The 15,496-nt window shown below is 61.2% G+C and overlaps 2 protein-coding genes across 6 annotated transcripts in view; one reads left to right on the top strand and one right to left on the bottom strand.

Moving 5' to 3' along the window:
* Window positions 1–694: 694 nt before the first annotated feature.
* The window catches only part of GGT1 (gamma-glutamyltransferase 1), a 33,242-nt gene continuing 18,440 nt past the window's right edge, over window positions 695–15,496 (top strand). Inside the window, exon 1 of one of the 4 annotated variants that reach the window (XM_070516560.1) lies at window positions 695–1,009. Coding sequence is in view for 1 of the 4 variants with exons in the window: in XM_070516534.1 (XP_070372635.1) it covers window positions 10,854–10,926 (73 nt within the window). In the remaining 3 variants the exon portion in view is untranslated. Of the gene's footprint in view, window positions 1,010–10,846; window positions 10,927–15,496 lie in introns of those variants that run through there. The other 3 variants (XM_070516557.1, XM_070516555.1, XM_070516534.1) reach the window with 3 other exon arrangements.
* On the bottom strand, window positions 2,748–9,553 carry LRRC75B (leucine rich repeat containing 75B). Of its 2 annotated transcripts, none has more exons than XM_044775096.2 (4): window positions 9,293–9,553; window positions 6,598–6,726; window positions 5,022–5,137; window positions 2,748–3,535 (listed from the first exon to the last, which is right to left on the bottom strand). In XM_044775096.2, the coding sequence occupies exons 1-4, from the start codon at window positions 9,467–9,469 to the stop codon at window positions 3,004–3,006; spliced, it is 954 nt and encodes a 317-aa protein (XP_044631031.2). In that variant the 5' UTR covers window positions 9,470–9,553; the 3' UTR covers window positions 2,748–3,003. The 2 variants fall into 2 exon arrangements, with proteins under 2 accessions (XP_044631031.2, XP_070372669.1); XM_070516568.1 differs by lacking the exon at window positions 9,293–9,553 and adding an exon at window positions 8,627–9,034.

The raw sequence follows: 15,496 nt of genomic DNA, 5'->3' as shown, positions 1-15,496 counted from the left end.
CCCTGCTGCAGGACGCCCGCCAGCAGAGCCACCGCCGTGCTTCTCCCGCCTCCAATGGCCTCTTGGGCAGGGGCTTGCTCAGGAGTGCTGGTGAACCCTCACCTCTGGGATGGCTGGGGGACGGGTGGCATCACAGCCGTTCATGTCACAGATGGAAGCCAGGCCACCTGGCTCACATCCCGGCTCCTCCACTTCCTCACTGTTTGACCTTGGGCAAGCCGCGTGACCTCTCCCTGCCTCAGTTCGCTCACCTCCAAAATGAAGGTTGTAATAGCACCCACCTCCTACAAGTGCAAAAAGAATTAAAGGAGTGTGAAGCCATTGGAACAGTACCTGGCGCAGAGAAGGGCTCTGGACATGCTTGGTAAGTAAATAAATGGCTTCAGCTCTGCTTAGTCCCGGAGGCTTGGGCTCCTGCCCTTCCCACCCAGAGAGCCCTGGGTGGAGGCCCGCCCCACTGATGCTGATGCGCGTCTGTCTTGCACCCCACCACGCAGCAGGCATTTTCCAAACCTTATGTCACCCTCACTCCAGCATGGAGGATAAGGGGAGACTTGTACCTAGTTCGCAAGATGAGGGAACAGGCCCCGAGAGGACCACACTGCCAGCGGGTGTTGGAGCCGGGATCAGGCCAAGCCACCTGCCTCCAAGACTGGGCCTGGGTGAGGACCGGCCTGAGCGAGGTCCACCTGCTGCCTCCTGGGGCTGGAGCTGGCCTGGAGGGCACACAAGGCCCTGCTTCCCAGAGTCCCTGCCCGTAAAGTAGCTTCCCTGGTGGTCGTGAGGCCCCAGCCTAAGGGGTGGCACCTGCATGGCAACAAGGCCAACCCTCTTCTCTTGAGCTGTTTCAAGCTCCGGCTTGGCTATTGCGTCGCAAGCCTCCTTCCGAGAGGCGGGGAGATTGAGACCAGCTGCTGCCGTCTTGATTCTCCCAGAGCTCGCCTGGCAACGCTCGCCTCAGGTCCTCACACCATCCTGGTAGGAATCGCTCCGAGCAGGGATTTTCAAGGTTTGTGGGCTGAATTCGGGCCAGTGTGGGTAGGGAGTGAGGAGGGCAGGCGGGCAGGAGCACACAGAGAGCTTGGCATCTCTCCAGCACAGACTGGCAGGAGAACACGGCTGCCTGCCTTATCAGCCTGCCCGGCCCAAGGCCAGCTTCCCCATTCTTCTCTCTGCCCTGGCCCCTTCCACCTCCCGCCTCGCTTTGCCTCACTCCAGGGAGCCTCAGCCCCCTGTTCCAGGGTGGAGGCCCAAGGAGCCACTTCTGTGGCTCCTGAGCCACTGGGCAGGCCCATGTCTTTAAAACAAGGAGGCCTGGGAGGGGCCACGACCCCGGGATGTAGCATTGAGAGCTGAAAAGGACCATGGACAGCCGGCCCTATTTAACAGAGGGGAGAAAGGAGAGACCCAAGACCAGGAGAGAGGAGGGCCTGGCCAGGTCGCACAGCAAGTAGGGAACAGAGCCGGGCTGAACTGGGTGCTCTCCATACCTTCCCACCGCCTCTGGATACGGTTTCCACCAAAAGCAGCCAGACCAGCAGGGCCTGACCTCGGGGTGGGAAGGCAACCATGGAGGGGGAGCTCCTTTTCCTCACCGCCTCCTGCCTGGTCCTGGGACTGGCACTGCCCCATCCTCCCTTCTTAGCCATCTCGCTTCTGGCCCAAGAGGCTGCTGTGCATCTGGCCAGCCTGGGGATGTGCTGTCATCCATGCTGACTCATGGTCCCCTGTGGGCTATAGCTGTGGGGAAGGTCAGCTGGTAGGTCCAGCTATGTAGGCCCAGGGGCACCCCTGCCTTCTCCTTGGCCCATGGGCTTCCCTCTGCTGCTGGTCTCTCCTCATTGGGCAGGATCCCACTGCCCCCAGACCTGACCTCGTGGCTCTGCACAGTCTTAGGCCACTGGCTTCCCCACTCTGGGCCTCATTTTCCTCCTGGAACATCTCAAAATTCCTTTCTTGTCTCTGCCCTGCCCAACACCTCTCCACACAGGGCTGTGAGGGTGACCAAGGTATTGGGCTTCTGGTCTGGAACCTACCCGTAATGTGTCTGGGGAGGAAGGGAGATAGCCCCCTGCTGGGAAAGCCTGCGTCCTGGGGCAGCCCTAGGACTGCTCCACCCCAGGGCCCCAGCTGCTGGCTCTCCCCACCTCCAGCAGCTGCATGCTCTCTTGGGGTCCCCCACAAAGGAGGACTGTGCACGTGGCCCCAGGGCCTGGAGGGAACACACAAGCTCTTTGTCTCTGGCCCGATGTGTCTTCTAATCCCACAGAGCTGCCCACTTGCCAGGTACAGGAGGCCTGGGGGGTGGGTACTAGGGGTGGTGGGCAGCGCTAGGCCCTGTGGGAGACAAGGCTTCTGTCAGCACAATCTTGTCCTCAGCCCAAGGGGCCCTGTGGGGAAGTCAGCAGCCTAGGCTCAGGTATCAGCTTGCTGTGGGGCTCCATTCTGAGCTTTGCCCCTCTCTGGGCTCTTAACCTGCTTCTCCCCAAGTCCTGCTCAACGTGACAGCCAGGTCCCTGGAGGCCTCCTCTAACTCTCCAGCCCACAGATGGACCCGACCCCCACACCTTGGTCTCCGTGGGGGCCCTGCCCAGGGAGCACCTGGAGGGAAGTCAGGATGAGCTTGGTCCTTCCCTTTGGGGTGGGTGGGGTCCCTGAATCCCCAGCCACCCCTTCTCCCCACCCCAGCAGCATGGCTGGTGCTCAGTGGCCCTGAGGACCACAGTGCAGAAAGGTCGAGGCGGAGGGAAGCATCACCTTTTATTGTGGGGTCTGCACAGTGGGTGCCAGGCCCTTCTTACTGAGAGAAGGCTGAGACTCCCCACCTGGGTTGACCATTTGGCCTCCACTGGGCTCATTCTTCTTCCATCTCCTTAAACCCAGGCTGAGCATTTGCACTGGATCTCTGGGGGCTTGGGGGACCTCCGTGGTCTCCATCACCTTCTATCTCATGTGTTTGGGAGCATCGTCAGTCAGGTAGCAGGAGCCAGGGTAGGTGGCGGGTCACCTAGTGCAGCAGGCCTGGGGCTCTGGCCCTGGCCCGGCTGCTGCAGAGCCCCAGGTGGAGGCAACGGTGGCTGCACTGTCCTCAGGCTCAAGGTCCTCAGGCTCAAGGACCATGCCCTCATAGATGGTGGGGAGCGAGGTGCGCTGGCTCAGCCGCCGGCGCAGGCCGACCAGCAGGGGCTGAGGCAGAGAGGCCACATCCACGTTGTTACCCAGGTCTACCCAGGCCAGCGCCGGGAACTTGCTGGTGTCCTTGACCGCCTCAGTGAGCTCGCGGGCGGCAGCCTGTGTCAGCCGGTTGCCGTTGAGCAGGAGCTGGGTGAGGCGGGGCAGCGCCCAGAGGCTGGGCAGCAGCAGGCCCAGCAGCTCGTCACTTAGCTCCGTGAAGCTCAGGTCCAGCACGGCGAGCCCCACGCCCTGGCTGCCCAGGTAGCGCGTTATGTGCTGCACGTCCCGCGCTGACAGCGGGATTCCTGAGAGGTTAACAGTCTCCCCTGCCAGCAGAGTCTTCTGGAGGCTGCTCTTGAGGCTGTGGGAGGGTTGTGGGACTGAGCAAGGGCCCAGAGCCCAGGCGGGTCCCCACTGGCCACGGTGACCCACTGGGGCGAGGCCCAGGCCCCACAGTTGGGCCAAGCTGGGATCAAACTGCCCCTTTCTACATGGGTGGCCAGGGACAATGCTCAGAACTGCTCTGAGCCGCAGTTTCCCCTTTGGAGAAAAGGGACCTGGATGTTGTGAGGATTAAATAGAGCTGCAGTGAGGCTCCGTGAGCTGTTATTATAAAAACCCACTGTGCCTGCACCGCCACACCTGTTCCACCTGTCACACTTATTTTTATTGGCACCCCAGTGGGGAGGAATGGTTATCCCTTCTGCAGGGGAGCAAACGGATGCTCAGAGAGGTGACGTGGCTCTTCCATGGTCACAGGCCACTATGAGGGGAGCCAGGTCTCCAAATCAAGGTGCTCTGACTCCTGAGCCCACACGTTTTTTCACGTGCCTCCCCTAAGGTCGACCCTTTGGGGCTGAGGACAGATTTCCTATGAGGGTATCAGGCTGGTCCCCCTGCCCTTGGGGGCTAGAGAGGGGACAGGCCCAGGGTAGCAAGAGGGGAGGTGTGGGGGGTGTGGGTGGGGACCTGCCCTGGGGGAGGGCTCTCTGTGTCTAAGCTGGAAGGGACGTTTAGAGACTGAGGAGGGTCCCCTGCTGCCCCCAGAACCCTTCTCTAGGTCTCTCCTGTCATTTGCACACAGCCCACTAGGCAGATAGGCCTGACTGGGGGCTAAGAGTGGCGGGATCCCCTCCGGGGCCCCCACCTGCCATGGCAGGAAACAACCCCATGGGCTCCAGGCTGAGTGTGGGCCACCAGGCCAGAGGGGGACAGGGGTGGTGGAGCAAGCAGGGGAGAGCGCTGGGGCTGTGGTCTGGCCTTGGGGCCTAGGCGCCTGTAGCCAGTTCCTGAGCTGAGTCTGTGGCCACGAGACTGTGACGGAGTGACTAAGAGGGGGACCTCATGGCAGAGGGAGCTATCAGGCTGGCCCCAGAGGCCTCGGCTTTGGACAGCCTGGCAAAGAATTCCCAAAGGGCTGTGGGATAATCAGGGCAGGTGTGGCCTTGCGCAAGCTACTTTGCCTCTCCCAGCCTCAGTTTTCTTCCCTGTAAAATGGGAATCATGACCCAGAATCTGCCTCCCTCACAGCCTGTATGAGATTCAGCTGACTTCTGCTGAGGTCACCTTGGGGCCTGTGACAGGCAAGGGATTGAGGGGCGAGTGAATGGCAGGTGGCGGATCATACGGAGAGTGCAGCCTGGCTTGGGGAGCATCTGCTGCCACCGGCCAGACTGACTTCCAGGGTTGGGGCCATGATGCAGATGAGGGTAAGGGGCCCACAGTGTGGGATTTCAGGCACCAGCCTCTTGCTGAGAGAAGCCTGGGTTCTCCCCTGGGGCCAGCCCTGCCTCTCCCTGTCAGCCTGGGACAGGCCATGAGGTGGGGCTGTGGCTGGCAACCCTTACCAGCTCTGGGTCTTCCTCCGGGGCAGGTTGGACCCTTGCTGCCGCTTGGAGTGAGGGGTGAGGTGGTAGATGAGCTGCCGGCAGATCTTGTCCGAGGACTTCCAGAGCTCATAGTCCTGTGGGGGGCAGTGTTGTTAGGGCGAGGCCGAGCCCCTCCCGCCCACCTCTGGGCCTTGGGGACCCAAGCGTGTGCGTGCACACAGTCTTTCATCACGGATCACTGAGCTGCCCACTGGCCTTTCCCTCCCACCCCCACCCCCCACCCCGGCTGTGGCCTGGCACAGAGCCAGGGGAGGCTGCCCGCTGGGAGCTGGACAGGCTGGTCCCAAGCCCACAGTGCCCGGCAGGAGGAAGCCCAGGGACAATGGGCCCTTGTTCCCTGTCCTCAGGCCCAGAGCCAGTGTCTCAGGCTATCAGCCGACTCCCTGCCCACCCTCAGCATCCCCTGGGGACTCGCCACAGGGGGAGGCAGGACCAGGCACACTGATACCACCCCCAGGGAATAGGAACCAGCCAGGTCAGCATGCTCTTCTTCCTCTCACTCTCCGAGCTAGACTGCGCCTGTCTAGCTGGGGCCTGGGTCTGGGCTGCCGGGGCTGGGAGGGTTACCGTTTACAGCACTGCCACCTGGCTCTCTCCTCGTCCTAAGTGGGCCCTTGTAGAGGCCCAGCTCGGGTGGAATACAGGGTGCCCTGCTTTCTGCAAAGCTGGCCCTGAGCACGCTCCACTACCCGGCACATTCTTTTCTCCAGTCCCTCTGGAGACAGCGTGTACGTACAGTGGCAGCAAGCCCTGGCGGTCACTATAAAGTCTCTAGGCTAGCCTCAGAATCCTCGTGACAACTGCATATGGACATGGGAGTTCAGAGCCATCAGGGCCCCTAGTGGGCACCCTTGTTTCATGCGGGGACTCTGTGATGAAGGGATGGGAGCTGGTGGCTGGCCACAGGCTGTGTTGGAGCACGGCACCTTCAATGCTCATGGCAGGTGCCCACGGAGCGGGACAGGGGGTGTGGGGATGGGGGTAGGGGTGTTCTGGGCAGACACAGTGGCATGGGGGTAGTGGAGGCTGCAGGTGGCAGACGCCAACATGAGGAGGGACTTGCTTGTGGCTCGAGCTGCTAAGGGAAGCAGAGAGCACTTGTCCCCAAAGGTATTCATACAGGATGGGACATGTGGATAGGGGTTCCAACCTAGAGTGACTCTCTTCTGGCTCTGGAACTCAGAGGCGGGGAGTTAGGTTCCATTAGCAGATGTGTCAGAATATTCTGTATCCAGAGGGTCCCCATACAACTTCCTGCCTGTGTCCTGGAGCCTGGCGCACATGCTGCCACTCAGGAAATGGGTCTCCCCAGCACACGACTTTTCAAGGTTGAGAAGCACAGTTCACATGTGCTCCAGCTGCTGGCTAGCCTAATACACTGAGATTGGCATCAGGTCCCAGAGAGGGGCAGTAACCTGCCTAAAGCTACACAGCAAGCCAGATGAAGACCCAGGCTCCTAGCGTCCAGCCCTGAGCTGTCCTGGCCCCTGTCAACCACACTGCCCAGCCTGGAGCCCGTGCCTACCGGCCTCACCGTTTTGGGGCACTGCAGGTCCCGGGCCAGGTTCACAAGCAGGTCATGGGAGATGGGGTCCACCAGATTGAGGAAGGCCACGTTCCTGTAGAGGATGTCAGTGAGGAGGGTCCCCTCAAGGCCCAGGTCCTGAGTGATGAGGAGAACTGAGTGAGCCAGGGGCCAGGACATCCCTTCTCCAGGCCCCGTCCCAGCCAGCCAGAGCCCCTCACATCCGTCCCCCTCTCTTCGTTTCCCTTCCTGAGCCTTGCTGGAGTCTCCCCACAGGCAGCGATGGGCCGGCTGTCCGGGCGCAGGTGGATCCTTTAGATCAGGAGAGGGTTGGTGCATCAGGGGCCTCAGGGAGGCAGTAAGTGGGTCCTGAACCCTTAGGCTGGTTCCCTGGAGGTGAAATGTCCTGCTGTGACACCTTGCCTCCTCTGGGCTTGGGCTTGTCCAGGGGACTGTTTAGGGGCTCCTCTGATGACTCCCAAAGGCCGCTGTCCTCCAGCATTCCCTCTGGGTCCTTTGCCTCTATCCTCCTATTCCCGAGCTTTCTCCAGCTGTGGCCTCCACCTGTTTGCCAACAGGTCCAGACCCTTTCTGTAGGGGTGAGCCTCTCTCTCAGCTCGGATGTCCCAAAGGCAGCTCAGACAGGGCATGTTCATCTCCTGCCCTGAAGCTGTCCTCATCTCCTGTGCCACCATCCCCATCTTCCCAGGCACTTGGGCCAGCGCCCAGGAATCACCCCACACTCTCCCCTCTCCCTCTCTGCCCCGCTCTCCCTCCCCACTGCTCAAGAAGATTCAGGCCTCATTCCCACAGGCTCCTCCTGGGGCTCCTGGCCTCCCGACACCCCCAGTCCACCCTCGGGCTGCCAGAGCTGGCTCTATGACACACACACACCTGAGCTCGACCCTTAACCCTTCAGTGGGAACCAAATGCTCTCGAAGCTGTGTGATATTAGAGACTCACGCACAGTCTGCAGTCTCAGAGCACCTCAAAGCCTGTCATTCACGGCCCCACCCACCAGCCTCCTTGTCCTGCTTCCAAGTCTCCCACCCTTTGCGGAGACCCCACTGTCGGGCCCCTGGCTGCCCTGGCCTTCCTGCCCTCACTCCTTGGTCTCCTCCTCCTCCTGTCACTCCCATGGGCTGGTGTGGTGCTGAACACCCTTTCAGAGGGTCTGTTTAGAGGATATACTGACAAGCTGATGGGGTAGGCACAGCCGGGACGGGCCTCCAGACCCCATGTGGGCACTTCCCAAGCCAGAGAGTGACACGCTTCCTGTATAAGCCCACGGCACAGGAAGACAGGCCAGGTGATGGAATGCCCAAAGGTCATAAATGCAGAGTCCCTGTGGCTTAAGGGGCAGGACAGGCCCCTTACTGGGCCTCAAGTCCCAACCTCTGGTACCCGAGGGGGCAACCCAGCTGGTTTCCCAGCTAAAATGCCCAGCCGCTGCCTTAGGCTCCAGACGCCATCCCAGACAGAGATCTATGCCTCTGGATAGTCTCTGGCTGATTCGGTGCTGCTGTGCTGTTTGCATTTTAAACACCATTCAAGTCGCAGATGCCAGCTAGGGAGGACCCAGAAGGGAGGGGTGACTGGTGCGCCTGGGCTGACCCAGACAGGGCCCCAGACTGCAGCCTGCCTTCTGCTGGTCTGGACAGCTCCTCTTAAAGGGCCAGCTCCACCATTCCAGCCTGCTGGGCCCAGAGAAAGAAAACCCAGTGCGGCAGGAGGAGAGGGGCTGAGAGGCTGGAGGTTGGGCTCTGGCCTTGGCTGGCTCCCAATTTGCTCTGGGCTAGTGGTCCTGGGCTCACTACTTCTTTCTAAGCCTCAGTTTCCCCATCTCTAATCATCCACCTGCAGGCCAAAGACCTACCCGGCTTATTTCGGTTTACAGGATGGGGCAGGTTGTGGTGGCAGCTGCTGCAGGGGGTGGAGACGTGGGCAGAGAGGGAAGTGGCCTGCCCAGTGGTGATGCTGGGACCAGAACCCATGTCTCCTAGGGCAACCCAAGGCTCAGGATCTGGGACTCAGGTACCTGGTGTGTGTGGGACCAGAGCCCCTGCCCATCCAGATGTGGTGTTGTGATGGACAGATGCCAGGTGTGGGTACTCAATGGGCATGGTGAGCTGCCTGTGAGGAGGATGCGTGCTGCGTGCTGTGGCTCTGTCTGGCCCTCCATGGTGTCATGGTGAGGTTGCACCTGCTGACCATCTGGGCTGTGGCTTCCCTGGGTCCTCTCTCCAGGGTCCAGTGTAGTGCCTCCCTTCATCCTGGAGGGTGGGGGAGCTTGCCCTCTTGCCATTGCCGCTCAATGCAAGATCACTCGCCCCCCACTTGCCATTCCTTCCAGGCCCCGTGAATCTAGGCTTACCTCCATGGTTGGGGCACCCTCAAACACACACAACTAACCTCAAACCCCAGAGACGCGGACACAGTCACCGGCCCCCGCTCCTCCACACTCACAGTCCCCCCACTCTAGCCGATTACCCTCCCTCACTCCCCCTCGCTCGGACCAGATATCCACCCTCTGCAGACAGTCGGACCATCCCCTCGGAACCTGCCCGGCCCGCGCGCCCGTCCGCCGCTGGCCCTGACTCGCGTGCCCGAGGCCAGCTCAGTATCGCCTCCCGGCCCCTTCCAGGCCCGCAGCCCCGGCCCCTCCCCGGCCTCCAGCCCCGGGCCGGCCCGCTCCGTCTCTCGCCTGGCGCAGGAGGCGCAGCAGCTGCCGGGCGCGCTCGGGCCGCCGCTCGCGGAGTGTGGACTGGATCTCGCGGAGCCAGCGCACCCGGCGCTCATAGGGCGCGGGCCCGCACCCCGCCGCCGCCCGGGCCTCGGAGCCCGCCTCGGGTCTGGCCCGCCGGCCCAGCCGCGCCCCCATGGCCGCTGCGCGCCGGGCGCCGGGCGCGCGGGAGGCCGGGCCGTCTGCGCCCCGCCCCCAGCCCCGCCCCGCCTCGCTCAGGCGCCGGGTGCGCCCTGCGGGGAGCCCCGGGCTGCAGACTGCGCGCTCCGGCCGGGCTGGAGCGCGGGGAAGTGGGGGCGGGGGTCCTGCTGGGGGCCGCGGAGCTGCTAAACGCTCAGTTTTGGGGGGTCTCACTGGAGGAGGCCCTCGCCCGCGCTAGACCGGGCCCTGGAGCTCTGTCACCAGGGCTGGAGCTGCCGGGGGAGGCTTGGTGCCTCTAAGCCTCTGGCCCCAGTGCTGACTGTGGAACAGTCGCTTTGGCGGCGCAAAGAGTCCTGGACTTAGGATCAGGGCGGGGTGGGTGGGGCTTCCGCTGCCATTTACCCGTCTTAGGCAGTGCCAGCACCTCCTTTCAGGATTCTCCCCCACAGCGAGCAATAGTAGTATTTGACCTGTCCACCCTGCGTGGACACTCTGGCATTGACAAATGTTTTCTGCCCCTCCCTGCTTGGCTGAGAGCAGGCAGGCTGGGCAGGCGGGGTGGAGCCCGCCCCCTCTAACTGCCCCCTGGGAGGTAAATGGCATGGAGAGTGCTAGTTAAATGGTAAGCCCGGCTCCAGGCAGGATGGCAGCAGGCCGGCTGCACGTGCTCCTGGCTTCAGTCCTCCTGTCTGACAGGAGGCAGGGCAGTGTGAGGAGGGGGAGCCCTGACTCCTCCAGGGATCAGGTTTGAGCTGGGGACCCACCCAGCTGGAGGCCTGCTGTCCCCTGCAGCCCGCCCCCCAGCTTGGGCCCCTGCGTTCCCTGGGTAGGGGGCATTTGGGGCACTAGGCTCCAGGCCCCGACTCCCACAGCAAGGAGAGTGTGTCCAGCGTGTGAGGACAGTGTGCCCAGGCATGGGTGCAGGAGAGATGAGCCTGGACAGAGGTGTGTGGGGATGATGGGAGGCTGGCCCTGGGTCACATGGTAAGTGAGGGCAGAGTCAGGCTCCTTCTCTTGGGTTAAGCATTGCCCCCTAGGAGTGTGTCCAGGGACAGGGTGCTGGGCTCTGTGGTCTCCCAAGGCTGAGCCCCTGAGACGAGGCAGAGGACGGCTTAGTATCCTCATCCCTTGGCCACCCGCTGAACCCTAACCCCTGTTGCTGCCTAACTGGGTACCCCTGTTGAGCCTGTACGTGGGGCCTTTCTATCCTGGGCCCCCTTCTCCCCTGCCATCTGCCAGCTGGACTCAGCCGCCTCCCCTCCCCGTCTCCATAGCCTGTGTTATCCTGGAGCCACCCTGGCAACACAGGTTTCCTCTTTGGCAAAGCTACCTGGCCGGCCTTCCTCTGGGGCCAAGGTGTCACTGAACTGACGTGGTGGTAATGAGACCAGAGACTTCAGCAGCCTCATTGCCCCAGGGACCTCTCAGACCCCCTGTCCAAAGCTGGCAGCCTGGTAAGACCCTCCTCACCTTCCCCCACAAACTCAGGGCTAGAGCCAGAGCTGGGAGGTCTCCCAGATCCTGACCATGTCCTTCCAGAGGCTGAGCCAGGCCTGAAAATTGCTCCCTCCAACGTGAGAAGGCTGAGGCACTGTGGGGGTGGGGAAAGGGAGGGCTGAGCCTGGGTGTCATGAAGGGGGCAACCTAGGCAGTGGCATAGGGGGATGCCCAGAGCTCAGAGTTCTGTAGAAAGCAGAGCACTGCCCCCCCAACCCCCAGCCTTACCCGTCACCCCTCACCCCACCCTCTGTGTCCTTGGCTGAGAGATTCCTGGAAGACATTTTCCCAGGGAAGGAGGGAGTGTGGTGTCTGGACCCAGATCTCTGGGTGGGCCTCCCTCAGCCTCCTGGGGGGTGGGGGGTAGGTTGAGTTGCCTCTTGGGGACTCTTTCAGGCCTAACCTGATCTGGGCGGGAGGCCCCAGAGACAGAGCTGTGCCCTCAGGAGTGGGGACATGGTTCCCCCTCACTAGCCTCCGTGCGTCCTTAACTCAAGGCTGCTGGCCCTCTCCCTGGAGTGGCCCTGGGCAGCAGAGCTGTTTTTGTGGAGACCCCATGGGGTGGGAGAGGTGGGCTGTGATGTTGCCCTCTCAGCCCCCAGGGCTGATGTGGGGGTTCAGGGGCCTGTACTGAGTCTCTTGGGGCAGCCCGGCCACCCCGGGGCAGCCAGGGAGGTGGGAGGTGGGTGAGCCAGAGAGGCAGATGGGAGGAACACGACTAGACCCCAGGCCCTGCTGGGGGCATCTTGGGCCCCAAGAGGGGCCTGCCAGGAGACAAGTAGCAGCGACAGCCACACCCCTGGCTTCCCAAGCCCTCGGCCACCCATGTGGTGGCCCAGCTGGAGTGACAGGGAACCAAGGTCCACGTGACCCAGCAGGCGAGGTGGAGGCCTGCAGCTGGAGCTAGAACTGGACCTGCCCCCACTTTGGGCCTCTTCTCTACCCACCCAGTGGGATAGTCCAAGCCCAGGAGGAGGAACGCCAGCCCAGGGCTGACAGTACCTCAGCAAGTAGCCACGTGACACTGAGCCTCCTGGCAGCCACTGCAAAGAAGGACACAGGATGGTTTTGGAACTCACTAGGGGGAAGAAAGCAGACAGACGTTCTATAGAGACAGTTTCCCCTAGAGCTGGCTCTACAGGGACAGGTTGTGAGCCTTCTGCAGGGCCAGGAATCACCATGGGTGTCACAAGTGTAGGCTCAGGACCTGGATTTGCATCCCCTGGACCTGCTCTGTTTTTTTTTTTTTCTGAAGAAGATTTGCCCTGAGCTAACATCTGTCGCCAATCTTCCTCTTTTTGTATGTGAGCCATCGCCACAACATGGCCACTGATAGACCAGTGGTATAGGTCTGCGCCTGGGAACTGAACCTGGGGAGCTGAAGTGGAGCATGCTGAACTTAACCACTAGGTCCCTGGGGCTGGCCTGGACCTGCTCCTTTTTGGGGGTACAAACATAGGCAAAGTAGGTTGCTGTATTAGTTTTCTGTGGCTGTCATAACAAATCACCACAAACTGGGTCGCTTAAAATGACAGAAATTGATTCTCTCACAGTTCTGGAGGCCAGAGGTCTGAAACGAAGGTGGCAGCAGGCCGTGCTCTCTCTAAAGGTGCGAGGGGAGGATCCTTCTGTGCCTTTCCCTAGCGTCTGGTGGTTACTGGCAGTCCTTGGCCTCCTCGGCTTGTGGCTGCATCACTCTGGTCTCTGCCTCCCTGGTCACCTGCCTTCTCCCCTGTGTCTGTGCGTCTCTCTTCACATCGCCTTCTTATAAGGACATTGGTTGTTGGATTTAGGGCCCCCCAATTCAGTGTGATTGTGATCTCATCTTAACTAATGACATCTACAAAGACTCTATTTCCAAATGAGGTCACATTTGGAGCTCCTGGGTGGATATGAATTTAGGGGGACGCTCTTCAACCCACTATAGTAGTTTCTGCAAACCTCAGTTTCTTCATCAGTAAAATGGGGAAAACTCAAATGCCCATCTGGGAAAGATGTTGTGGGCTTAGGCACAACAAGGAAAGAGTCAGGCACACAGCAGTTTTGGACGTATGTGAGCTCTTTTTACTATCGAATCTTTAGTGGCTTTATACTGAATCCACCCAGCCACCTGACGGCCATCGTGTGTCCATTCAGTGATGATCACTGGGCCCTGTGGAGACTAAGACAGACACCGGAAGTCAAACAGCTACCACACAGAGGTGGGGAGCTGTGATGGGGGCCCCCAGGCACTGCGGGAACCGAGGAAGTCACTTGACCAGGGGCGGAGGAGGGCTCCCGGAGGAGGTGGCATTGAGGTTGGGGTCTGAAGGAAGAGTGATAGCATTCGATCCCAGCTGGGAGAGCAGTGGGTGAACCGCAGGGAGGAAGAGGCGGGGCCCCAGCACAGCAGGAATTTATCTGGGAGGCGAAGGGGGCCTTTGAAGAGATGTTCTGTGGGGGAAGCACATGCTCAAGTTTGCAGGCTGAGCGCTGGGGCTGCCATGGGGTAACTGGCAGGCTGGGGATCTGTGAGGAAGAGTTACCAGGTGAGGGGGTGGTCCGGGGGGGGCTGGGGTCAGGTGTGGCCGGGACGCGGTGTGGAGGTGTAGCTGGATGGGCCAATGAGGAGCAGGGGTGGCTGCTCAGGGCCAGACTCTGGCTAATGTGGCTGGTGGAGGTCTGGGGAGGGTCTCCTTAGCCCAGGTTTGGGCATGTCGACCTGAGGCCGTGGAGACAAGAGTGCGTCAGCTGGAGTGGGGCTGGGGTGTGGATGCGACTCAGCCTTCCTCCCCGACCCCCTGGAGCTCCCAGACACCGCGGAGGGTAATTATGAGATGATGTGATAAATGCTACCTGTGCACGGTCTGTGGGCAGCGCAGACAGGGTGGCTGGAGAGGGGCCCTTACCAGTTCTAGGCTCTGAGCTGCTCATCAGACAGGGACAGAGGCAGCTGAAGGCCCGCATGTCAGAGCCACGGAGGGCCGGGGCTCACGCAGCCTGCACATGGCTGCCTCAGTGACTCTCTCCAACACCTGTCTTAATGATCCTGCTCTCCAGATAGACATCTGAGGGCAGGAAGAGGAGACCCTGGGACAAATTTGAACCTAGGGCCTCTGGAGCCCATGCGCTAGGCCGAGCTGCCATCCTGCTCTGAGTTTGGGAGTTGGACTATGGTCCACCAGGTGCCAGACTGGCCCCTCTGCCGGCCGTTCCCAGGTGTTAACAAGCTCACATCTCTGGAAGCCCACGCACTTGGCTAGGCTCCAACCTCGTCAAAGGTGGGTGCTGAAATGGTGAATGCTGCAAATGGCTCCAGGGGGTGTGGGCCAGGCCCTGGGGCCACCGGGGCTCTGCCTGGGCCTGCGGACGGCCAGAGCACACCCCGCCCCTCCACCACGGGGCAGTGCCAGCCCTTCACCAAGCTTGAGTCTTCCTTCCGTCCCTTTAATGGGGCCTACATGGCTCTGAGAGGCTGTGGCCAGGTAGCCAAAGGGTCTGGGGTGGCCCCTGCTCCTCTGCTCTGTGGCCTCAGGATAGCGGGCAGGGTGTGAGGCCAGGCCCACCTGAAGCAGGCCGACTCTTGCAGCCTGCAGAAAGCATTCCAAGAAGGCAAATCGGGGCCTAAAGTTGGGAAGAACTTGCCAACCAACCATGGTCTTGCTGTCTTTAGAGGTACTGAGCTCCCCCTCAGGACACTTGTCCAAGTTGACCCTTCTCGGGGGCCGGAGAGGGGAGATCACAGACTAAATGTTTGAGACTCTGTGATCTTTAAGTTGATTAAGACTTCCAGTGCTTGGATTTGAAGTCACTTTGGTTCAGCCCGTTTACCAAATACCTCCTTGGTGCAGATACCAGGGGACACCAAAGGTCCTGGCTGACAGCAGGTTTCCTGGCTCCCAGCGGGTCCTGAGAGCCTGTCCCTGCAGTTCTGAAGGATGGGTCAGACGCTGCTCGCATCAGGACCAGCCTGCCTGGCCCACTCACTGGGAGCCTCACCACTGCATTTTGGGATGTTGTGTGTCTCCCACCTGGGTCCCTCCCGGGGCATGAGGCTCCCTCGGCACCTCCTGAGCTCAGGCACAGGTGCTCCCAGGACCTGACAGCAGGGCAGGGCATGGCCGCGGCTGCAATGAGATGCCACTTGCAGGAAGTAGTTTGTAGCGCCTTCGCCTTTTCATGGGTCCCTGTCCTGAGTAACTTTGAGCTAGTCCCTTCCCCTCTTGGGCTGTGGTTCCTGTGCCAGTAGCACCCTTCTTGTTCCACCAGTGCCTTGTTTTCCCATGCACAGAGATGGGGCAGACTGAGCCTGTCAGAACAAGAAGGGCCTTGGAGGCCACTTGGGCCCATTTCTCAGAGTGGGAGATGGGCCAGGTGCCCAGCCGCCCCCACACACTGGACCAGTGCCTTCAGCCTCCCATCTGGCCAAGGCCCCCGAGGTGCTTTCGGTTGCTGGTGCCTGCACAGCAGGGATGATTAGGAGATGAAAGGCATCCGGATGGTGGGGTGGTGTCCCCCGTGCTGCCTTGGCAGTTGCCCCTGGCTGAA

This window comes from Equus asinus, chromosome 8 (assembly GCF_041296235.1).
Source record: "Equus asinus isolate D_3611 breed Donkey chromosome 8, EquAss-T2T_v2, whole genome shotgun sequence".
Lineage (NCBI taxonomy): Eukaryota > Metazoa > Chordata > Mammalia > Perissodactyla > Equidae > Equus > Equus asinus.
The sequence above is the reverse complement of the archived record's forward strand: the minus strand, read 5'-3'. Positions and strand labels throughout refer to the sequence as shown.